The sequence below is a fragment of the Scleropages formosus genome, chromosome 12, assembly GCF_900964775.1.
Source record: "Scleropages formosus chromosome 12, fSclFor1.1, whole genome shotgun sequence".
In the NCBI taxonomy this organism is placed as follows: Eukaryota; Metazoa; Chordata; class Actinopteri; order Osteoglossiformes; family Osteoglossidae; genus Scleropages; species Scleropages formosus.
In genome coordinates, this window is record NC_041817.1 from 4,643,826 (window position 1) to 4,669,862 (window position 26,037).

Sequence of the window (26,037 nt, forward strand, 5' to 3'; positions counted from 1 at the left end):
AGTGCTTGGGTTGTGAGAGAACATGAGTTTGATCCCTGCTCAGTCTGTGTGGAGTTTGCATGTTCTCCCTGTGTCTGTGTGGGTTTCCTCTGGGTGCTCTGGTTTCCTCCCACAGTCCAAAGACATGTTGTTCAGGTTTCTCCATAGTGTGTGAGTGTGTTTCACTGATGCATGGATGAGTAACCCCTTGTAAGTAGTGTATCTAGCAGTGTAGTCACCTTGGTGAATAAGGTGTGGGCTAGTAACACCACATAGTATCTGTTCTATATTGCTTTGGACAAAAGTGTGTGCTAAGTGAATAAATGTAAATATATATAATAATATCTGAATATTGCTGCAAAGTCTAATATGTAGTATACATGTATATTTACATTTATTCATTTAGTAGATGCTTGTCTCCAAAGCAACGTACATCTCAGAGAAAAATACAATGAGGGCGTTACATCAACAGAAGGAGTACCCTGGATGCAGACATGTGATGCTAGAGAATAGTTAATTTGTCACAATCCACCATTTGAACCAGTATCCATCGCACGAGTAGTTGTATACATACTGTATATGAATACATGCAAATGTAGGAGTATTCCTTTCTCATTACATTGGATGATATTGGTGTAAAATCTATAAGTTAAAATGAGCTTATAGCAACCCATGGAGTTCACCGATGTTCACCAAGGTTCTGTCCTTGGGCCACTAGGTGAATCCATTTCACCTAGTTCCAGTTGACTGCTGACATACATAAGTGAAGCTCTAAATTTTACATTTATTCAGCAGATGCTTTTCTCCAAAGCAACTTCCAATAAACTGTATGTAGCATTACCAGCCCAAACACCTTATTCACCAAGGTGACTTACACTGCTAGATAGACTACTTGCAATGGGTCACTCAGCCATACATCAGTAGAACACACTCACTCTGTCAATCACACACTATGGGTGAAGCTGAACAGCAGGAGGAAACCCACACAGAGACAGGGAGAACATGCAAACTCCACACAGACTGAGCAGGGATCAAACCCACACCCTCTTGCACCACCCAGGCACTATGAGATAGCAGTACTACTCGCTGTGCCAACATGTCATCCATTTCCTGTCAACAGCCTCTCTCTGTAAACTTATTGAAATATACCAAACCTTGAACACCTTCATGTTTTTACTGTTTAGCATTGCACAAAGCACTGTATAACATTATTGACATCAAAGACATTTATAACCACATTTGAAAATGTTTATCCATTTCACAAAAATTAATCCCTGAGCCTTTGCAATGAAGACAAAGTAAAACCTTAGTTTCAGCAATTGCTCTAAGAAGTTTTGTGTTAAATATCTGCAGAAATATCTGCTACACCTGATCTACACAGAAAAATTCAAAAATTTAATTTTAAACGTAGATTAAAGCTGTATAATCTTAGCAAGGCATATAACCTGAGGTTATAAATTTGTTCCTTTTCAAATTTCATTTATATATCTTTAAACAATTAAAAAATCATTTCAAATGTTCCCTTTTTCATGTAATACCATTGTGCTGCTTGCAAAAGAACCGTGAGATATTATCATATCACTACTTCATTATATTGCGGTTTTGATGTCCATTGCTGTTATTACACTAAGGCTGTTTAAAATGGCTCTTGCACAGCTAATGTATTTCAATACCTCAGTTTGCTCCCGCCAGCACAAATCTGAGCAAATAACATGTGGCATATACCATAACATGAGGGCTGGGGTGAGGATGGGGGGGGTCAGTCAGATGCTCAGTCTAGCATGTGCTGAACCACATGGAAAAGGTTCACACACTACTGTTTGACCCAAAGGGCTCTCCATGAGCAAATGTCAAGGATGCTAAAAGACGGGGCTTGTGTAACCTCCTTCCCGTTACTATTCCTCCTCTCATCTTTCATAATAAGGCTGGCTGTCAAGACGGCCAGAGCGAGCAAGACTTTGCAAGACAGCTCATTTAGATGCCAGCATATTAAGCCTCCAGGATGTTTCCTCAACTGAGTCATACAATTAGAGTTTTTTAAGCAGCAGGCCCAGTACAAAATCAGAGACAATAAGGAAGCAGGCTTCAGGTTATCAGTTTTTCACTAAAGCCTTTGTCTGCAATTTAGATAAAACCGCATTATGCCAGTTTCAAATCTCATTTGGCCTACTTATCTTTCCCTGCTGTGCCTTTCTCTCCGAATGATGAATGACTGCGTTGACAGTCACCAGTATCACTCTTTGAAAAGAAGTAAAAGATGTCAGGTGTCCTGCATGACTTCAGCAAGCACAACACTTGGCTCTGCATCACTGAGAAACAAGCCACAGTAAGTAAATAAATAAACTAATAAATAAATGGATAGTGGCTGAGCCCAAAGTGGTGTACTTTGTTTTCTTTGCCAAGTGTCTGTCATGAGCGAGGTAGTATTAGTCCTGTTGAGTCATCGAGACTCATATCTTCTAAAGCTTACACATTCACCCAACTGGGAGTGCATCCCGCTGGTGCTCGTGAGGGAAGACGGTGAGAATCACGCCTCACAGTGTTTCGCCGCCTCTCCTGCAGACATGCAGGGGTCCAGCTGCCTTTGTACCGTCACCACAGCACTTTTGTCACCAGGTCAGAAAGATCCTTTGGAGATCAGTCCTTTCTGCCAGCAAACTGTCTTTGCGATGAAAACTTAAAAATTCCCGCACAAGAAGAGACAGAAACACAAAATATTCAACCGGAAGTAAATTTAAAATACTAAAAGCAGAAGGATTCGAAGGCTGAAGTTCCATCAGTAAAAAAGGTATACTGATGACCCAAGTGATTTTAAACAGCACGAAAAAAATGGCTGAAAACATTTAATCTGTATGCAGGGACGTAGCAAGGAATTCTGGACCCCCTGCAAGAATATTGAACTGGGCCTTCACTTAAATAAAGTAAATGGCATTTAAATTTTTGCAGGCCCTTTTCAGGTATGGACCCTGAAAACTGTCACCACCATTCACCCCACTAGTAACAACCCTGCTGTATAGACAACTTTTTGAATAGTGTACTTCTTTGACAATGGCACGCTATCAGAATTTTAAAATTTTTGCTATTTTTGGTGTATATATGTAGATGTATTCATCGTCTCTCAATGTTACTGTTTCTATTTCCATGCTGCTGGTGTACTAATCAATAAAAAGGGTTGAGGGAACAACATGCACTTCACTGACAGCGCAGCACAGACTGAAGAACAAAAGAAAGACAAAAGAAACAGAAACACACACACACACACTTTCAGAACCGCTTGTCCCATACGGGGTCACGGGGAACCGGAGCCTACCCGGCAACACAGAGCGTAAGGGACACACCCAGGACAGGACGCCAGTCTGTTGCAAGGCACCCCAAGCAGGACTCAAACCCCAGACCCACCAGAGAGCAGGACTGTGGTCCTACCCACTGCGCCACCGCACCCCCGAAGACAAAACAGTGGCCTAATTATACAAATATCAAAAAAGAAAAACCATTCAAAGCATGACATGTGAATTTGTTTTGAATTTCACCCATCCTAGATCAATGGAGGTTTTTGATGGAAAATAAAAGGTTATTAATATTCTTAAAATGCCTTCTGAAATTCTATAAGAATACTGCAGCAGCACTGTCTGAAAGCACTGTGATATTTTTACTGAATGTGTAAATATCAGGAATATTCCCTATTTACCTTTTTCTTTCTAATTATCTTTTAATAGCTTCCTTCAAAGCCACCATAACTCAGAACTGTAATGGAATTTCAATCATCACAAACATTTAAAATGTTGCAATTTGCTGCACAGCTCCTCATGAAATTGTACCATGTTTGAAATGAGTGATGTCCAACCTGACAATATGGTGACTAACAACATTTACATGATCTCATCTAGATCTCAGATCCAAACACACCTTCAAAAGCAGGTTCTGAGTGACACCTTTTCCAAACTAGAGACAAACACAGGACATCAACTAAACAACTAAAGTTCAGGAGGAAAATCAGGACCCAGCCCAGTTCTTCACTATTCTTTCTTTTCTCTATTGAGTATATTTACATATACATTAATTTGAGACTTTTATCCAAAGTAACTCACAATGATTTACCCATTCAAACAGCTGGGTAATTTTTCAAGAAGCAAATAAGAGTAAGTACCTTGCTTAAGGGTACAACAGTAAGTGGATGGATTCATACTTGGAACCTCAGCATTCAGAAGAGGCTTGTGCTCACTTCTTTGATACGAGCTTTCACAGATTTAAATGACTAACATAGGCAATGTTCCCTAAATAAAGAAGCTTGTTTTCCTTTCTAGAATTCTATGCAGAAATAGCTTTATCATAGAATTTTTTTTATGACTACCAACAACTCCTGTTCCTCAGTACGCCAATAATGAGGATGCTACCAGATTAGCCATACGCCTGACTTTATTTGGGTGACATTCTCTGCTCTTGGCTTTACCCCATTTGTCAGGTGGAGACACGTTGACGAGCTCAAGTTCTTGAGTGTTACCTCCACCAGTCATCCTTCTGCTTTAAATGGCTGTCATCGCCTTGTTGCCCCGCATAAACAGTAATTCCCAGGGGTGGGGGTGCTCTCGGTATCAACCGTGTCACCTTAGAAGGCAGTGACGCAGAGTCCCCATCATTGTCGGGGAAGGTATCTTCAATTCGAATGATGCAATGGTGTTGGCAGCAGCCGCAGGGAGGGGGTATGCAATGGCGAACTCGATTGGCAAATCAGTCGATGGATGGGACGGACGGGTCTAACACACTGCTTCTGGAGCCTTTCATACATGTGCCAGTTTTTAAAGCTAGTTCTACAGCTGAATATCCTACTGGAGCACTTTCCCTTCCAGGGTACCACAATAGCCCCCTTTCTGGGAACATCTGTCAGAGTTAAAAAAGTCCAAATAAATGAAAAATGAGGAAATTTTTCACAGCAACATGCTGCCTTAGTCATGTAAGAAATACCCAACACAGCAAGTTTTCAGACTGCAAGATTTTTTAAAGTAGCTTTTTGCTCCTAGGTGTGTGCCACACTGAAGAAATTCAAATGATAAATATGAACAAGAAATGGTCTCCCAGTGTCAGAGGTTCTACACTGGGAGCAGTGACTCTTGCCACCATGTTGACGGCCCTTTTGTCTTTATGGCAGTAAGGTGTTGTGATTGTTTACATATTGGAAAGACAGCAGCTGGTGCAGTGATTAGAGGTGCCGCCTTCTATCACGAGGACTCAGGCTTGAAATCCACCTTGTGCTGTAGTAAGTATCCTTCAGCAAAGAATATATATAAAGTGACCTGAAATGTTAAGCTGCGTACAATGATCTACATAGCTAGGTCATTTTTATTGGAGTCGTTCAGGGTATGTATCTTCCCCATGGGTGCTACAGCACGAGGTGGGATTCAAACCAGGGTCCTTCAACTCCAAATGTGATAACTCGACCCACTACCTCATCGGTTGTTCAATATAATACTGCTTTGGAGCAAACCCATCAGTAAAATAGATAAACATATATGTGGAAGGCCTACTGTGCTTGTTTCTTCCCTCACTGGAAATACTAGTTCTTCCTTTAGCAGCCTCTTGTACTGATATGTTTGTAATTTTCTGTTGGATTATTGACTTTTGCCATAGCATTGTGCCACGCTGTCAGATTCAACTATCGTCACGGGAGAAGGAGGTACCCTCCTTGTGTCGCCTGATGAAAAGCAGCGGGGGGGCTGGTTCACTGAGGCATACGATCCTTCGAACCCAATTTACGGGTCAGCAGGGTGATGATTTAGGAGTGATGAACAGATTCAGGGCACCTTGCAGTCAGACTGGGGCAGAGAGCTTGTAGCTAATGGAGCTGGTTATACATTCAGTACTTCTATGGCTAAGAGTACCTGAAATTAGTGTTATAAGTGGTCAGAGAGAATACCCCAGAGGCCCTGTGTTTACAAACATTCATTGTCATATGTCTTTCAAATAGGGCTACATTTTAACACTTGGTTGTGCTAGTCTCAGTATTTAAGATGGGAATAAAAACAGAAAAAAAGTCAGTGGAATAAAATGCATTGTACACTGGCCATGTGGAAGGACGAGACAAAAGAGTCAAATCAATTTAAATAAACAAAAATCTATCGAGCAATAGTATAGAAATTTTAGTAATAGTATAAAAATCTTAGTAGTATGAGAATTGTGTGAGCCTCAGCATTTATGATGGGAATAGACAAAGACAGGAAGCACAGTAGAATAAAATGCACTGTACACTGGCCATGTGGAAAGACAAGGCAAAGAGTCAAATTCATTCAAATAAAGATTAATTGAGCTAAACAGCAATAGTATAAGAATAGTAGTAGTATGAGAATTGTGCTAGCCTCAATATTTATGAGGAGAATGCATGCAGATGCAAAGCGCAGTGAAATAAAATGCGTCGTACAGTACACCGGCCATTTAGAAGGATTACATAAAATCTCATTCATTCAAAGAAATAAAAAATTTGCCAGCTAACTGTATAAGAGTAGTAGTATGAGAAAAAACTGAAATGTTTTGAAATCCAATGTGCAATACAGATTAGAATCTGTTCACTTTCTTGGAACAAAAAAAAATTTTTACTGCACAACTTGCAAATCATCAGAGGTTTGCAGAAGATCTTGTCCAAATCTAACAACAAGCAGATTGTACCTACATCCTTTTATGTGAAATCTTCAGGAATCATCTAGGAAATGTGAGGCAACTTCCCCACCCCCGCACCCCCTTCAGGTCATACCCTCAACCCTCAGGCCAAATAAATCAATTATGCCCAGGCAATGCTGGCATCCCAGGTGATGGAATCGCACACCCCTAAACACTCATATAAATTCATCATCACGCCTCCAATTTCACAACTCGCTCGGAGGACTGCGGCTGCTCATTAGGCGAGATGAACTGTGTAAGGAATTAGCTTCCTCACTGCACGTATGCTGACACCCCTTTAACCCGACTTGTCATTAATGGCGAAACGCCTAGGCCACAATTAACAAGGACGAGACTTTCTCAAGAGTGACGCGCGAATGCGGCTGTGCGGGTACAGTGGGCAAGTCACCAAGCACCATCACTCTGTGGCGGAGTGACCATCCTTCCCACGCGGAAAAGGGAAGTAACGTCTTTTGACATTGATGGCTCATGGAAAGCCGGCTACTTGTGCATGCCTGCCTGGAAGCAGCTTTTCTGTCACTGCAGTAATTGAGTACTTCAAGGATGTCATAAGCTATTTCTGGGCAAAAATCTTGGTCATCGTTACACAAGTTTTGATTTATATTTGTCCAGTGCCTTAATTTTAGATTCTTTCAAAAGAAAGAGCAAAAGCATAAACAAAGTGAACACCAAACAGTCTCATGACTATTATTTAGGTGGCAGACTATGGTATATGGAAAATATATATTTTTTAATTTACAGAATTAAAGAAACAACATGGGGCAGAATCAATACAGTGAGAATAAATACAGACATGTACATCAAACAAGTCAAGGGCAAAGGATTACAGTATTTAGTAGAGGTGGAGACACAAAGCTAAGAGGGGCAGCTGGTAGTGTAGTGGTTAGAGCTGCTGCCTTTAGACCCAAAGGTTGCAATTTTTTGATTAAAGATCTTTTAACTACATGAAAGAGCACCGCTCCAGGAGACTTGTAAAAAATGTAAACATACAATATTACAAATATGTAATAACCTATTAATATTTCAGGTGCTCTGACTGTGACAAATGGAAAAAATACACACACACACACACACACACTTTCTGAACCGCTTGTCCCATATGGGGTCACGGGGAACCCGAGCCTACCCAGCAACACAGGGCGTAACGCCAGAGGGGGAGGGGACAAACCCAGGACAGGATGGGATGCCAGTCCGTCGCAAGGCACCCCAAGCAGGACTCAAACCCCAGACCCACTGGAGAGCAGGACCTGGTCTAACCCACTGCACCACTGTGCAACCGCACCCCTTTTGGAAAAAAATATTTTTTGATAAAATATAGAAAATTCATGAAAATCAATATACACAGAAATTTTTCATAAAGGTCCGAGGGTGGCATCATATTGCAGCAGATAGCACTGATGTCTGCTAGCCTATGGGTTTGGACATGGCTTTCACTCTATGTTCTCTGGTTTTCTCCCAAAAAAAAGGTGTGCTTCATGTGAAATTGTGACACTAAACTACCTGCAGTGTGTATACAGTTTGTGTGTGTGTGTGTGTGTGTGTGGTGTTCCATCCAGGGTGTACCCTGGCTCAAGCCCTGTGTTTCCAGAATGAAGTCCAGACCATCACAACCCAGTACTGGGGAAGCAGTTTCTGATAATGGATGGAATAAATATTTGCTTTGTATACATCAGTTCTGAGGACTACTTTAAGTCAAATTATTCTGATTGTATGCTAATGTGTGGATGATTCAGAAGGCTGTAGTGGTATCATTTCCAGACCACAATAAAGAAAAAAGAACACCTTGCTTGGTTTGCCACATCCCAAGCGGTACTGTAAGTTCTTTCCATCTGGCCATAAAAATCTGAGTCTCTTTTAAAAGCTTGCCTGTTAGTAGTCCAAATGTGAAATAAAGTCTCTAAATTGCTCCTTATCAGAATCTGCAGCAAAAAAATCAACAATACTGTCAATCCTCCAAAGGCTGCCAGTGTGGGCTACTTACCTTACTCACAACTGGATTTACTTCATACGATGTCTAACAAAAAAACTGTGTTTTTTCCTCAGTCCTCAGAAACATCAAGGCCTGCACGATTTCAGTCTATCAGAGTAGTTAGCATGCACAGCAAACATACAGGGCCAAAAGCCAGAATTTACATAAACACTGGAAATGGGAAATATTTCAACAAATTTCTGTCTGAACAGCAAATCTGCAGTCAGAATATTCTTACAGGAGCAAAGGTTGTCCTGCCACTTTTTTCAGAAGCAATTTAGTTTATGTGCAAATCACATTGCAATGTACTTTTCGACAGAGAGCCTGCAAAACTGAGCTGTCAGTTGTTAAGAGAAAATCAGAACGCACGGTGGTCACCTGTGAGGAGCGGCACGTAAGAAAATTAAGAATATCCAGTGACGCTAAAACTTATTGCCCAAAATCAAAAACACTACAAAAAATATCCTTGGCACAGTGACATAGCCGTAGCACTTCTTCAGTTGATCCAAAACACATATGCTGTCTGGACCTGCCAGTGTGCTTCAGAGTGCTTCCCCTCCCATCTCAATTAGCTTCCCGTTGCTGCTTGTACTAAATTCAACATCCAAGGATCTGCATCCTAATACCTACAGGACCTGATCACTCACTACAGCCCAGCAAGACCACTTTACCACTAAACTTCTCCCTACTTGGTGCCCCTACTCACAAGGGGTGAAAAACTGAAAGCCCCCGATTCTCAGTCTTGGCCCCGAGATGGTGGAACGAACTGTCTCTGTCCCTCAGAGCTGCTGGATCCCTTTCAACATTCAGGAAAGGCCTTAAAGCTCACCTCTTTCAGATCTATTTACCTCCTCATCTAAATTTGTACCAAACCATCTGCCATGATGGCCTATGTATTGTATTTTCATTTATTTATTCTTTTAGCTCTGCCTTAATGATTAGGCTTCCATGTCTAGAACTCCTCGTCTCCTGTTGTTGAACTTTTGTATACCCTGAGTTGTATGTCACTTTGTAGGAAAGCATCTGTCAGCTGAATAAATGGTTTGTTATCCCAGAACTGCAACATTTTTGTATGAAAAGTCCTTTGAGAGACAGGAAAGAGACTTAAATCAAACTGAAGATCTGAGCTGGCACCAGAAGAGCTAATTCCTCGCTTCAGGTGCTTCATGGTGGAAATACAATCAAAGGAAGCAGGGGCGTGTAATTCATTCCAAGTCTCCCATTTACTTTGTCTGCTAGCCAGGACCCCATGATTTATTGGTAAATATCAAATTCAATAAGTCTCCTTACTATTCCTAATAAAGGAGAGAATTCGGTTAAAGAGAATAGGAACTTTCAGAGTTTGAGACAACAGACAAGGTGTGTTTTCCTTGCCCACATCCTGTACACCAAACACACTGTACCATAAACTAAAACACTTGTGTGGATGGGGCACAGCGAAAGGGCTGATATACCAGAGACTCTGCAGCCTTCATCAGCATGTTGAACCTCATTAGCATACCAAACAAGCTTCATTAATTATTTCTTGAGCTGAGAGGGGCGCTAGGTTGAAAAGTGCATGGGGGAAACCGTACAGCAAAACAAGCTAAATGAACATCAGACATGCTGCTGTGATTCAAGTGCCTGCCAGTGCAGCAAGCCATTGCGTATTGTTGGGTAATATATTCCCCGCTCCTCTCCTGGGGGGGATGAGAACCATCAGCATTATGGCTAGAGATGGAGACCTGCTCTACTTTGCAAAGCGCTGTCGGCCTTTGCCTTTCCAGGTTCAGAGACTCGCACAGTGATTGAAATTACCTGTTTCTGTCAAGGAAATAAATAAGCCTGTGATTAAATAATCTCCCTCCAAGTCATCTTTGAATTAACCAAAGTTTTGTTTCTGAAGGATATCACAGCTATTGAAAAAGACTCGAAAAACTGTAAGAATGTCAGAATACATTGCACTCACCCTATTTCTGGAATAATACCAAGTTACAATATACAGGCGGAGGCCCCTGTCAGAGAGGTCTTCAACTCCCACTTCCGACAGAGCTTCAACCAGGTCCCGAGGGAGACTGGGGACACTGAGTCTGAATGGACTATGTTCCACACCTCCATTGTCGGGGCGGTAGTTCGGAGTTGCGGCCATAAAGTCTCCGGCGCCTGTCGCGGCGGCAATCCCCGAACACGGTGGTGGACACCGGAGGTAAGGGATGCCGTCAAGCTGAAGAAGGAGTTCTATCGGGCCTGGCTGGCTCATGGGACTCCTGAAGCAGCTGACGGGTACCGGCAGGCCAGACGGAGCGCGGCTCTGGCAATCGCCACGGCAAAAACTCGGGCCTGGGAGGAGTTCAGTGAGGCCACGGAGGAACACTTTCGGTCGGCCTCAAAGAGATTCTGGCAAACCGTCCGGCGACTCAGAGGGGGGAAGCGGTGTTCCACCAACACTGTTCACAGTGGAAGTGGTGCGCTGCTGACCTCAACTGAGGATGTCCTCGGGCGGTGGAAGGAGTCCTTTGAGGATCTCCTCAATCCCTCCGACATGCCTTCTGTAGAGGAAGCTGAGGCCGGGGACTCGGAGGGGGACTCGTCCATTACCCTGGCTGAAGTTGCTGAGGTAGTCAAAAAAACTCCTTGGTGGCAAGGCTCCGGGGGTGGATGAGATCCGCCCCGAGTTTCTCAAGTCTCTGGATGTTGTGGGGCTGTCTTGGCTGACACGCCTCTGCAGCATCGCGTGGAGTTCGGGGACGGTGCCTCTGGACTGGCAGACCGGGGTGGTGGTCCCTCTTTTTAAGAAGGGGGATCGGAGATTGTGTTCCAACTATAGGGGGATCACACTCCTTAGCCTCCCCGGGAAAGTCTATGCCGGGGTACTGGAGAGGAGAATCCGACCGATAGTCGAACCTCGGATACAGGAGGAGCAATGCGGTTTTCACCCTGTCCGTGGAACACTGGACCAGCTCTATACCCTCACTAGGGTGCTGGAGGGTTCGTGGGAGTTTGCCCAACCAGTCCATATGTGTTTTGTGGACCTGGAGAAGGCATTCGACCGTGTCCCTCATGGCATCCTGTGGGGGGTACTTCGGGATTATGGGGTTCAAGGCTTGTTGCTACGGGCTGTTCGTTCCCTGTATGACCGGAGCAGGAGCTTGGTTCGCATTGCTGGCAGTAAGTCAGACCTGTTCCCGGTGCATGTTGGACTCCGCCAGTGCTGCCCTTTGTCACCGATTCTGTTCATTATCTTCATGGACAGAATTTCTAGGCGCAGCCAGGGAACGGAGGGTGTCTGTTTTGGTGGCCGCAGGATCTCGTCTCTGCTTTTTGCGGACGATGTGGTCCTGTTGGCTTCATCAAGTCAAGACTTGCAGCGTGCACTGGGGAGGTTTGCAGCTGAGTGCGAAGCAGCGGGGATGAGAATCAGCACCTCCAAATCCGAGACCATGGTCCTCAGTCGGAAAAAGGTGGATTGCCCCCTCCGGGTTAAGGGGGAGTTGCTCCCTCAAGTGGAGGAGTTTAAGTATCTCAGGGTCTTGTTCACGAGTGAGGGAAAAATGGAGCGGCAGGTTGACAGACGGATCGGTGCGGCATCCGCAGTAATGCGGTCATTGTACCGGTCTGTTGCGGTGAAGAAGGAGCTGAGTCGTAAGGCGAAGCTCTCAATTTACCGGTCGATCTACGTTCCTACCCTCACCTATGGTCATGAACTCTGGATCATGACCGAAAGAATGAGATCGCGAATACAAGCGGCAGAAATGAGTTTCCTCCGCAGAGTGGCTGGGCGCACCCTTAGGGATAGGGTGAGGAGCTCAGTCACCCGGGAGGAGCTCGGAGTAGAGCCGCTGCTCCTCCGCATCGAGAGGAGCCAGTTGAGGTGGCTCGGGCATCTGTTCCGGATGCCTCCTGGACGCCTCCCTGGGGAGGTGTTCCGGGCTTGTCCCACTGGGAGGAGGCCTCGGGGCAGACCCAGGACATGTTGGAGAGACTATGTCTCCCAGCTGGCCTGGGAACGCCTTGGGGTTCCCCCAGAGGAGCTGGAGGAGGTGTGCGGGGAGAGGGAAGTCTGGGGGGCTCTGCTTGGACTGCTGCCCCCGCGACCCGGTCCCGAATAAGAGGAGGAGGTGGATGGATGGATGAATATACAATATAAATACAAAATACAAAATTCATTATTTTTTATTTATTTAACTGTAATTGTATTTGCAGTATTAAATTAAGTAGTTCAGCCAGTGCCTGCTGTGTGGTGGGTCTGGGGTTCGAGCCCTGCTTGGGGTGCCTTGCAACGGACTGGCACCCTGTCCTGGGTGTGTCCCCTCCTCCTTCAGCCTTGCAACCTGTGTTGCTGGGTAAGGCTCCGGCTTGCCGCGACTCAGCTCGGGACAAGCGGTTGCTGTCGATGGATGGATGGAATTACTTAAGTATATTTGCAGTTTCTTCACCTATCCATTCTGTAAGATTTCTTTTGGTGGCAGTGTGAAACTACCTGTACTTCTGTATTCAGCTGTTAGTCAGCAGTGAACTGCACACAAACAGTATAGGAGCACAGAAACAACTTCATTAAGCTCTCTTCCACAGTGTTTACAGCTCATGTCCAGTGTTCTTCAGTGCTGGAGATCAGCGAATAAGATCAGTAACATTGCACGTGTTCATGAATTGGCCAACAGCCAGCACTGAACAGGGGTTTGTGGAAAGTATTTTTTTTAGTTTTAAATGTCTTTATTTCTTAATTTCTTATAACTTTATCTATTACTTCTGAAGAACCTAACCCATAAATAAATCGGAGACCATCTGTATTTTTAACTTTCTTATTGTGTAAATAATAAATAAAGGTGAAAGTGGCCAGAAGTGGACAAACACTGGACATGCTGTTGGGAGGAATCAGGGTTTATTACCAAGCTGTGGAAATCAGGCTTTTGTTCTCATTTTTAATTTGTTTAAATTGTAATGTTGTGTAACAATAATACAAATATAAATTAATTAAAAACTGGAATGTGTTAGAGATTTTTTTTTGTGCTAGGTTCACATCAGGAAAACCTCTGCTATACTGTGGTTTGCAGAACGTAACCAGCTAATGTGGTTTGCAGAACCTAACCAGTTAACCTTTTAGTGATTGTAGTTTAGTAGTAACACTGACTTAGGACTTACAAAAAAATCAAGTTACAAATGCTCCTGCTGCATTTTGTTTTTATAACTCAAATATAATTCAGTATTTGTTCTATACACAATATGGATTTTGAGTATTTGAGAGAGGGGGAGATAAAGAGATCACCACACATATTTTTCCACACTCCTCTTTCTACACATAATCTCTTAAATCAGAATCTACTGAATTACAATTTATTTCTTATTTTATCATTATGTCTCAGATATTAGGACACTGAAATTTTAGTCATTGCTGATATACGTAGAAAATATACATAATCAATTTATAGAAAACATACAAATCAAGCAATAAAAACAATATTGTGAGCCTTTCTAGAATCTGCACCTTTGCCAATATCATCTTTGTCAAAACGTTTACGTTTACTCATTTAGTTTTCAGTCATTTTTCTCAGATGAATACTATGTAGTGTTATCAGCCCATGAGGGGGTGCGGTGGCGCAGTGGGTTGGACCGCAGTCCTGCTGTCCGGTGGGTCTGGGGTTCGAGTCCCGCTTGGGGTGCCTTGTGACGGACTGGCGTCCCGTCCTGGGTGTGTCCCCTCCCCCTCCAGCCTTACGCCCTGTGTTACCGGGTAGGCTCCGGTTCCCCCGTGACCCCGTATGGGACTAGCGGTTCAGAAAGTGTGTGTGTGTGTGTTATCAGCCCACACACCTTATTCACCAAGGTGACTTACCCTGCTAGACGCACCACGTACAATGGGTCACTCATCCATACACTCTCTGTGTCACTCACACACTATGGATGATTTTACATCCATCTGAACAGCCTGTCTTTGAACTATGGGAGGAAACCAGAGCACCCAGAGAAAACCCACACAGATGCAGGGAGGACTGAGCAGGTACACATACCCACATCTTCTTGCACCACCCATGCGCTGTGAAACAGCAGTGTTACTCGTTGTGCCACCATGCCACCCTTAAGGTGCTCTGAAATGTTACTTGACTTAGAAGCCAGTCGTTTTTTTTGTTGCAGGTGGAGGGAACAAACAAGGGAAATTTACATGAGGTGACAAAACCAGGCTTCCGCTGGTGTTCTTCCATACCCTCCATCCACCACTTTCAGAACTGAGGATGTTTTGTCAGAATACAGACACTACAGATACCCACTGTTAGACCAGCAGTTATGTAGCGGTAGGCAGCATCTTCTAAAAAGGAAACACTGATCTATCAACATCTACCTGTTGTCAAACAGGCCACAAGCACACATTAAATTCTACAAAATGGAAAATTACTTATTGCACTTCTGTATATTTTTTTTGCTTTTTGTTAGGTCCCATCGAGGCGAATCACACTGACCACTTATATGGTGTTCATGGTAAATAGGGTACAGAAGTGATTTGCCGTTGAGTACTTCCACGTATGTATTCGAAGCAAAAACAGAGAGAACATGTGGATTCATAGACCCTGAGTGGGATTCAAAACAACACCTAAAAGTGCAGCTCAGGCCCTGAGACTCTGGCACTACCCACTGTGTGGCTTACACACACACACACATTTTCAGAACTGCTTGTCCCATACAGGGTCGCGGGGAACCGGAGCCTACCCGGCAACACACGGCGTAAGGCCGGAGGGGGAGGGGACACACCCAGGACGAGACGCCAGTCCGTCACAAGGCACCCCAAGTGGGACTCGAACCCCGGACCCACCAGAGAGCAGGACTGTGGTCCAATCCACTGCGCCACCGCGGTGTGGTTTACATTTACATTTATATATTTATCTGATATTTTTCCCCAATGCAACTTAGAATTTTGTTCCAAAGGCAGCAGCTGTAGCCACTACGCAACCAGCTGATTTTGGTTAGCAGTCAGAGATGCAATTATGTGAAGAAAGTCATTAATTAAGCATCAGGCAAATGCTGCAAAGTAGTCCTCTTAGGCCGATGGTAATACAGTATATGTGATACAGAAAATTGACTGGTTTTACTTTATGCAGTTTCTGTGTGTAAACTCATCCAGGACACAGATAGAGCCATCTGGCATTTCTCAGTTCAATTTCCCCAAACACGAGAAGACGCACAGCAATGCTGCTCTGAACCATAAAATCAGATAAGTTAAAGACCAGAGATGGATACATGTATTCAATACCAGAGCTGTCATACATATTTCTGCATCTCCTCATCTGCGAATAATAGGAGCCTAAGACACCAGGAGAAATTCCTTCTCCTCCTCTTCCAAGGAGGACTGACGTTATACAGTCATTATACGGGGAGGTCCTATAATGAGCAGGTACTTTGGCCTCATGTTCTCTGTTCACATTTCCATTGGCACAAATTACATATTTTTGGTGCTGTACTTTGTGTTGCTGTTTCACATTGAGAGGCAGCAGAAAAAAAAGCTATGAAGTATTGTACCTAGAGTGTTTTTGCAAATGCATGGGTAGGTGCAGCTCATTAAGCGAGAATGTGTAGGTCGCAGGTTAATCCTTAACGGTGGGCACATTACCCAGAAGCAAAATAATGAAGGAAGGCATAGAAAACTCAACAGAGTGAAGAGCTCATTCACACCCCTTCATATTGAGGTCCATAAACACACTAATTTATCAGCTGTTCTCGCTGTTATTATAATTTGCACAGTTTGCAGGGCATGCTGTTGTTCCTGCTCTTATGTATGTTGCTCTAGACCACAATATTCTTGTTTTTAAAAGCAAAATGCAAGATTTACAAATTAGCCTAGGAACACATTTAAACTTTGTTACTATTAACTGCTGTTCAGCTCATGCCCATGAAGCGATACAATATTCAGTTTTAAACAATACACCGATTATGATTATTGATACAATTATAAACCTGAGATTCATGTAACAATTCATGGGATTTATGAAATTCACTTATTCATCTACCAATGAAACACACTTCCACTCTGTCACACACACACACACACACACACACACACACAATGGGTGACTTGAGAGTCACCAATCTACCTGAACAGCATGTCTTTTGACTATGAGAGGAAACCAACAGAGACACATGGAGAACATGCAAACTCCACACAGACTGAGACCATGAGCCCAATACAATAATGGAGCTTATGGATACAATATGCCTACACTATATCTACCACTAAAATATAGCAATAACATGCTGTATAACTGCCTAAAGTCTACAATATAGACTTATGGAAACATATATTTTTTTTCATCCAACAGGCTTATTATTCAGTACAATGGCATTTTTTTCATGGTTTCTTGGTCATTTTACTGTCACAGCAGGCCTTTTATTCACTGTCTCCTGTATCTTACACTTGGCAGAGCATGCAGACACTGTGCTTCTTCCACAGCAAAACAAATAACATTTATTTAGTAGACACTTTTCCCCAGAGCAGCTTCCAATGAACTCTATGTAGTGTTATCAGCCCACACCCCTTATTCATCAGGGTGACTTACACTACTAGATATACTACTTACAATGGGTCACTTATTTATACATCAGTGGAACACACTCTCTCTGTTAATAACACACACTACAGGTGAACCTGAACAGCATGTCTTTGGACTGTGGGAAGAAACCAGAGCACCCAAGGGAAGCCCATGCAGACACAGGGAGAACATGCAAACTCTACACAGACTGAGCAGAGATTGAACCCATGTCCTCTCACACCACCCAAGTGCTGTGAGAAAACAGCACTACTCATTGTACCACCATGCTGCCGCAATGATAGGGTGTAAACTTGGTCCTTGCTGTTACACTGTTAGTCTGAACCAATTACATATACAATAATGGATAAAGGGAACAGCAATTAGAGTACTGGTTAGAGCTGCTGTCTTTGCACCCAAAGGTTGTAGCTTTGATTCCCACCCTCAGCTGTAGTACCCTTGAGGAAGGTACTTACCTGAAACTGCTTCAGTAAAAATTGCCCAACTAAATAAATGGGTAAATAACTGTAAGTAGCTTAGCATTGTATGTTCCTTTGGAGAAAAGCATCAGCTAATAAAGGAAAGGTAATATAAAAGAAAATTCAGCACTAACAGAAGTAAACCATATATACATGTAAATAGAACTTTTCCCCAGTAAATGAACAAGTATAATGCTTTTGTCTCTTGTTTGAGTTCTCTTTATCTAGTTTTCGGACTGGATGAAAATCTGATCATGTTTTAGGTCATATGTATGCAGAAACAGAGAAAATTCTAAGAAAGTGGTGAAAGAAAAGCACAAAGACAGCAACAGCAAAAAGCAAATAAAGTGAACGGCCTGCTGATGGAGGATTCCAAAAAAGCATCACTCTCCTGATTCATGAACCAGAGTGTGAAGATGATGCTGACACTCCAAAAATTACTCACTCTCTGGATAATCTGTAAAAGAATTCAGTATTGTTTACTATGTTATAAAATGTATTGCAATTACCAGTGAAATCTATATGTTTTTCACACACAAACATCGTCTGAAACCGCTTGCCCTGAGCAGGGTCGGGGCAAGCCAGAGCCTAACCAAGCAGCACAGTGCACAGGGCTGGATGGGGAGGGGACACACCTAGGGCAGGATGCTAGTCCATTGCAGGGAACCTTAAGCAGGATTTGAACCCCCAACCCACCAGAAAGCAGGACACAGCCAAACCTGCTGCGCCACCACGTTCCCCATGTATATGTTTTATTTTAATATTTTAATTAACTGATTCTTTTTTTCTGGAAAATTTTTTTATTTTTTCCATATGGAGTAGTAGTAACTTGATCCCCTGACAACAGGAATTTGCCTAATTGGCAAATTCATCTATGTTAGGCCTTTTTACTAAAATTTTATTTTCTTAAATTAATGCATTCTGTACTAAATGTACTCCTAAGTCCTACTTCAAGAGAAACCACTCAAGGTTAAACTGACATGCAGGTGGTCCCTGACTTATGTCAGCCATAGAATACGTAACTTACAACTACCCGGACTTAGCACCCATCCCATTAACCTTATTATTATTCAAACATCCATAATATTTTAAAGTTCTAACCGCTCCACCTGCTACATGATAACATCAGCTGGCTGTGCTGCAATAATTATTGTTTGGGTTTTAGAAGCAAGTGAAAAAAGTGAGTGTTGTGATAGTACTGAAGAAAAAGCAATAGAATACATATTTACAAATGAGAATTAAATAACAGAGCAGCATGAAAATATAATAGTGTATTATTTCTATATTATTCTATTTTAGTATTATTTTAACAAGAATAATGTGTGAAGTTGGAAAAATATAACAAGCATCTATTATACAGCCTAACATTTATGCGTGTTAATTGTTTACATATCTTTATGGTTGATATAATGCAGCATAACGGAATTTTTGACTAATGACAAAGTCACCTTACAACAAGGTCGTTGGAATGGAACCCTGTTGTAAGTACCAGACCAGGACCAGAAAGACAGATGCAGGAAAAGGAGAGAGTGACATACTACACTAACTGCCTGCACAACAACACAGGGATGCATTCCCAGAAAACAAACGCTTATTTGACTGAAGAGAACAAGTGAAAGTTAAGTACCAAAAAAACTGTCACTGCTGATTCAAAAAGAACTCTGAAATACAGATAAACAAAATTTACTCACGCAGCACAAAAAAAGGAAAATGGATAATTTGGCAACAATCATGAATGAAACGCCAAACACAAGACAAAGTTTTGAAGCTACTACATTGGTTGGGTGTGATGTCACCAATGTCATCATCTTTAATTACTGCACAAATAAAAAGATCTAATGAGCCATCTACAGTATGTGAGTGTGGTGCATTACCGGACACTGCCATCAATTAGAGAGTATGACACGGGGTCTGCTGTGTGTCATCGCTCTGGGACCGGTAATGTGCACTCTAACGGCATCCGATCTGTCCCGTCCGCACCGGCAGTGGCACAACACAGTGCAGATGGCTGCAGCAAAAGGGCCCCTTACAGCCCAAGTGACCCCAGGGCTCCCGCCACTAACAGGATTACCGCTATGGCCTCAACCCCCCAGGGAGCCCTTTGCGTCTACCTGCTCCTGAGGACATCCTCTGCTTACCGTCATACTGGAAATGGAAAATCTGATCAGTGCTGGAGCCAGACAGGGCCTGCCATCAGGAATTTGGGCCCAACCTTATCTTTGTCTGCAGATACTTCAGCACTCCTCTGTGCCAGTATCTTCAAATAACAGTAAGGTGACTAAGGGAAGCAGGTCCAGGAGTTTGACTGGAGTGCAGTTCCCTTTACATATCTGCAATACATATGTATATTATTCTAAATCATTGATCAGCTTACTGGGGGGAGGCCTGGCAGCGTGGTGCAGTGTGGTGGGTTTGGCTGGGGCCTGCTCTGTGGTGGGTTTGGGGTTCAAGTCCTGCTTGGGGTGCCTTGTAGTGGATCAGCATCCTGTCTGGGGTGTGCCCCCTCCAGCCTTGTATTCTGTGTTGCCTGTTTAGGCTCCAGCTTTCCGCAACCCCACTTGGGACACGTAGTTGTGGACATTGTGTGTATGATCAGCTTACTATACAAGTAAGACTGACTCATCCATCCCACAATGCAGAAAGAAAAGGCAATGTCTTAAATCTTATCTATACAGGGTAGCACAGTGAGTAGTGCTGCTGTCTCACAACACCTGGGTGGTGGGAGAGGATGTGTGTTCAATCCCCACTCAGTCTCTTTGAAGTTCGTATGTTCTCCCCGTGTCTGTGTGGGTTTCCTCCCACTGTCCAAAAACCTGCTGTTCATGTTCACCCATGGTATTTGAGTGACAGAGAGAGTGTACTCCACTGATGTATGGATGAGTGACCCACTGTAAGTACTGTATCTAGCAGTGTAAGTCACCACGATGAATAAGGTGTGTGGGCTGATAACACTACATAGAGTTCATTGGAAGTCAAATATGTAAATTTCTATAAAAAATATATATTTTTCCAAAGAAACATAATATTAAGCTACTTTTTTACTCTTTTACAGAGATGAGAAGCATCTTTGTAACGGGTTGACTCACTTGGGTGTCTGGGCATCGTCGATGCGGTTGCCCAGCTGGAACTCGTGGGACTTGCTGCGGTGCAGGGCTGTGAAGCCGGGCAGCAGGTGGATGAGCTTGCGGGACGAGGGTGGGGGTGTGCCGGGAGTCTTGCCCTTGTTTCGTCGACGGGCCGGAGGGGTGGCAGGTGGCGTCATGGTTTGGACCACTAGCGGTGTCCTGGGAGGCGTGTGGGCGAAGTGCCTTTGGCGGGGAGAAGGGGGCAGGGAGCGGTGGCCAGCGTCTGTGGTGGAGAAGAATCCCACATGGCCTTCCACCGTGAGCCGGTCCGTGTGACCATAGCAGGGCGTGAGGACCTGGGGGCTGTGGCACGTGGGCTGGTTGTATTTGGACTGGACCTTGGGGCTCTGGGTGAGCTGGAAGCGGATCCACTGGCTGGGCTCTGGCTGACACACAGGAGTGTTGTCCTTCCCTGACTCCGAGGCAGGCCACTGGATCGCCCAGTCCTGCTTGGCCTGGCTGCTTTCTAGAGGCATATACATTCACATTTACATTTATTCATTTAGCAGACAGTTTTCTCCAAAGCGACATACATCTCATATATCTAAAATGAGCAGGTTAGAGGGTCCAGGAACAGCGTGACTCTGTTTTGCAAAGTCACACAATCCCATAAATCCCAGCATGCAACACAGCACCACCACGAGCAGACTACACAGAGTGACAGCTGAGCTGAAATGCAACACCAAACCAACAAATAATGAACCAATAATGGGGGGTTAAGATGTGTTCACTCAAAGGAAAGGATTAGACACATGAGGGACAGGTTTGTGTCCAAGAACATGAAAAATACATCACCTCCATTATCGTGCAACTTGTCGTCTTCAAGTTGTTCTCGAAAAACAAAAGCAAACGACAGATTTATTGTCTTGGCAGAGGGAGTTATAATAGCCTTAAGATGTTGAACACAGTTGCATATTAGAGCTTTACTAGAGGAAATACAGCACAGTATTCACAGAAGACCAAACGATACAAATCTGAAATTCAATGACTTCAAATTTGCAGACTCTCAGAGAGAGAAAACAGAAACTGGAAGAGCTCACATTAATAAGACCATATGGATACATTTCTTTAGCCACACTGCAGACTCTCAACATGCCACCTAATTGGGGCAACATTCACTTTGGTACAAAGAGACTTCCACTGACGTTCAGTTCTTGAGAGATCATTTTACAAACAGACACAGCCAAGGATTAATGTGAAGGCCTTACTAAGGTGGTTCAGAAACAGTTGAAGTCTTTAAGGAGCGGACTCACTGGTTAGAGTGAAAATGAGACATTTGGAAGACAGCTGCCAGAGTTTTAATAATTAATCGCTTGTTCCTGTTGCCGTATGTTACTGTGGTCTCCACTGCTTACTGTATATTTTTGCATTGGGTGTTTTTATCTTTCCTGCTTTGGATGTTTTTGGTGTTTTTTGTGCATTTTTAAACCCAGATTATGCAAAATACATTGGTAACCTGAACAGATAAACTGCTATCTGAGAACCCTAAGAGTGTGATTCATTTTTTTCATACTCAGCCACTTCACTAGTGAAACAGAATGGAATGCCTCATGCCTCCAGACCCTAGAGCTTTTCCTATAGTTGTTGCACTTGTACAGGAAAACCGTGACCACAGCCCCGCGGATGGATGTTCGTCACCCCGGCAATTTTAATGGCAGCGGTTGCACAGAAGCACTCAACATTAGCGTGGAGTCTACACTAAGCTACCATGGCGTTCTGATTTTTGACACAAGTCATCAATCACAGCCAGAGGTACATGTGGAAATTAGAATTCCTTTAGTTTTCTGCCACATTTGGTTGCATACACTAAATCAGACGAGAGCATTCAGTTGCTTAGGAGGCTTTTATGTAAAAAAAATAATTTTTTATCCATGGAAGTTTTACTCAAGTATGCTGCCTTGTCTGAATGAAGAAGCTTTTTTGAGCATCACTCTTAAGGCTACAACAGCAGAATCCTTCACATGCCTATGTCTACTCTTAAAGCATGAATCTGATGTTTATACATAAAACTGATGTTAGATCAAACCTGCTTTTCCTTCTATGTCCAGTACTATAGATTGAGCGAATCACAGAAAAGAATGTTCAGTTTAAAGGCTTGGCTAAACATAAACAGCAAACAAAAATGTCTAGCAGATGTAAACAAGACGTGCATCTGAAAACCCGTGCAGGTTACAGATGCAATTAATAAAAATTCTTTTTTTAATAATTACAGTCCTATTTACACACACACAAACACACTGGCTGAAGCCACTCATCCCAGGTGGGGTTGCAGTGAGCCGGAGTCTAGTAGCACAGAGCATGGGGCTGGAGGGGGAGGGGATGCAGCCAGGACGGGACACCAATTCATCGCAAGGCACCCCAAGCGGGACTCAAACCCTAAACCAACTGGAGAGCAGGCCCTGGCCAAACCTGCTGCACCACAGCACCCCCCACCAGTCCCATTTAGAAGGGCTTAAAGCAATATGCCTTTCACCTAAACTAAACTCAAAACTGAAGGTATTAAATGTAAGTTTCCTGAGGAGAAAACAGTGTGAATTACCTTGTTCAGGAGTAAAGTGTTAAGGATCAAAGCTAAACATCTATGTTCCAACCCAAGATGCTCTGAGATAAAATTTGGGCCACCACCCACAGCATCACAGCCCTTTCCCATCATGCAGGCACAAATCATTTTTAGTAATTTCTTTTTGACTTGGCCTGTGAGTGATTATGTGTCCGCACTGCACTGCTGAACGGCTGCTAGGCTCCAGGCAGCAGGTCATGCTTACTCCGACAACATGACGCCAGTCATGAGTCACCGGCCGACGCACAAGGACCCCTCTCCACAGGACGCCTCTCCTCAAGCATGTCTCCATGGGGGGTTACTGGTTGAACCGCGCCGGATGATGCCATCGCTGAAGTGCTTTGCCCCAAAGCCCTCCCTCTGAGTTCAATGCACCCCCATATCACATCCCACCGTCTCCGTTAATTTATTGCCAACGGTGGAGGTACGTGTTGGAAACTGAGGGTGAGGAGGCAGGGGGTTAAATTAGAGATTCTGAAGGGGAGGGAGGGAGTGGTGCAAGGGGTTCTTAGTTGGGGGCTCTTGCATAAGAGCCCACTTGACCCTCTTATAGACCCCTCGCCAATACGACAAACAGGTGGCACACAGAGTCAAGTGGGCCACCTCTGGCCGGAGCAGAGAGATGGCGGAGGAGCCCCACAGTACCCTACCGGTCCAAGGGCTCCAGATCGATGGCGCTCCAGCAGAGGGCTCTTAATTAGCGCTACGGAACTGCATCCTCTCGGGGTGAAAGTTTTGCAGGATTTTATTTGGCAAAGTGTACAAAGTCCCCACACAACGTGTGCTAATGGTCTCATGTCGATGCTCAGAGAACTCAGTCACAAAGTGAGTCCAGGAACTGAAAGCTGAGGATCAACTTTGATCAGGAACAATATCTATGAAAAGTGCTATATTTATGTACTCACTCAGACCAGCTACAGGTATACAAATACAATTTTATTTAATATTAATTCACAAGTAAAATTTCATGCTTTTTTGTTTACATGTTTCGGTGTGCAAAGAGGCCAATGAATTGACACACCCTGTGTGTGTTTTATCATTCTTTATCCTTCCCAAAAACCATCAAAGTCAACTTTGCTTAAAAAATTCCCAGTGTTGCTACTTTAAATTTAAAACTGAAAATATTTTCCTGACTTTATGGAATGAACAAATTTTCTGAAACATTAAAAAATTCCCCATTATACAAAATGACATCATATCACAAGCTGAAGAGTTTTGTACATTAGTACATGCAACCAACCAATGTCAAGAACCGCTTGTCCCGATGAGCCAGAGTCTATCCCGGCAGCACAGTGTGCAAGGCCAAAAGGAGAGGGGACACACCCTTGACAGGACACCAATCTGCCTCAAGGCACACCAAGCAGGGTTTGAACCCCTAACCCACCACACAGCGCTCATGGGCCAAACCCACTCCACTCCCTCATGATATGTGAGCAAGCACCAATTAAGTTCTCTTTATAAACTATTAATATAAGTATTAACCCTCTATTTAACGTGTTTGTACATGTGCCCTATGTTGAAGCCACTTCCTGAGCCCCACAAATCCCTACAGAGACTCCCATGTGCGCAGGCGCAAGGGCACCTGTCAGACGACTGAAGCGGCCATTGTGCTATGGGCTGCCGGTCCTCATCGCTTAGTGCGCACTTCTGCTCCAGCACAACAATGCAGCAGTCAAAAAAGATTTATGGTTGTTTATTCACTGTGTGATTTATGGAAAAGGACACCAACTATTCTCATCAATCTACAATTCACTTCTTACACTTTAAAAAAAGGCTCTTAGTGGCAACATAACTGGAAGAATTATGGCAAAAGTGAGCCTATTGTTCCTGATTTGCAAAGAAAAATGACTAGGAGCTAATTTGGACTTGTTACTACACTGAAATTCTGTGTAAAATCCCATATGGAACAAAACAAGAAAGCTGTGTGAGCCAGCTGTGTGCAGCAGGCTTGTTAGATTAAAAGGTCATTAAACTTCTAAACTCTACATTGTTTTCTACAGCAAATAATAACTCTTCAAGTATAGCAACATCAAAGGTTCTGCACAGACATACCATTTTCATCATAATCCATCTAGTGCTCTTGTTAGTGCATCAGGCCTTCCGCAAAATCCAAAATTGTCTTGCTGTGGACTATGGAAAGAGGCCCTTTTCTGAGGTCCTGAAGTTTAGTACATAAACATTAGTCTGAATGCCTGGGGGTGATAACGTATGGATGGGGAGAGGAAATTGTTGTTTTACAGGAAAAAAGAGCATTAGTTGAGGAATTGCTCCTGCAAACCCTCAAAAGCCCTAAGCACGCACCGCCTTTGTCACACTGCACTTTGACAGGAATTTGTTCAATTTTGCTGTAGGCATGTTTCCCCATTAACAACCATGAAGATGGGGTGCGATTCTCTGAGCCTCAATGCTGCTCAGCTGATGGAGGTATAAGTGGAGCCATTGCAGTTTCAGATCATGGGTGAGAGACCCAATCGAGATGCCTAACATTAATGGGGCAAGCGACGGTAAAGAGAGGCTGGTTAGAGCATGCAGTACCAATGATCTTACAGACAGGCTTGTATTTTAGTCTTCCCCCATGAAATTGGGGCCCACCGCTTTGCACACGTTTTCAAATCTTTTTCCATTTCAAGTATTTTTTTCCAGGATCACAAATTCTTGGAGGCAGGAATCGGTGGAGGTTTGTTTTGCTAAAATGTGCCACGAATGCTTGCTTGTTTACACCATTGCCCAGGACCACAACAACACAAATATGACAGATGGCGGG

General features: G+C 43.6%; 1 protein-coding gene across 3 annotated transcripts in view; it reads right to left on the minus strand.

Annotated features, from left to right (window-relative positions):
* ksr2 (kinase suppressor of ras 2) overlaps nt 1-26,037 on the minus strand; it is a 113,626-nt gene that overhangs the window by 47,407 nt on the left and 40,182 nt on the right. For all 3 annotated transcript variants that reach the window (XM_018740516.2, XM_018740515.2, XM_018740514.2), the window contains exons 4-5: nt 21,509-21,544; nt 20,675-21,179 (exon numbers count right to left, since the gene is read on the minus strand). In XM_018740516.2, coding sequence (XP_018596032.1) covers nt 20,675-21,179; nt 21,509-21,544 — 541 coding nt within the window. The remainder of the gene's footprint in view (nt 1-20,674; nt 21,180-21,508; nt 21,545-26,037) is intronic.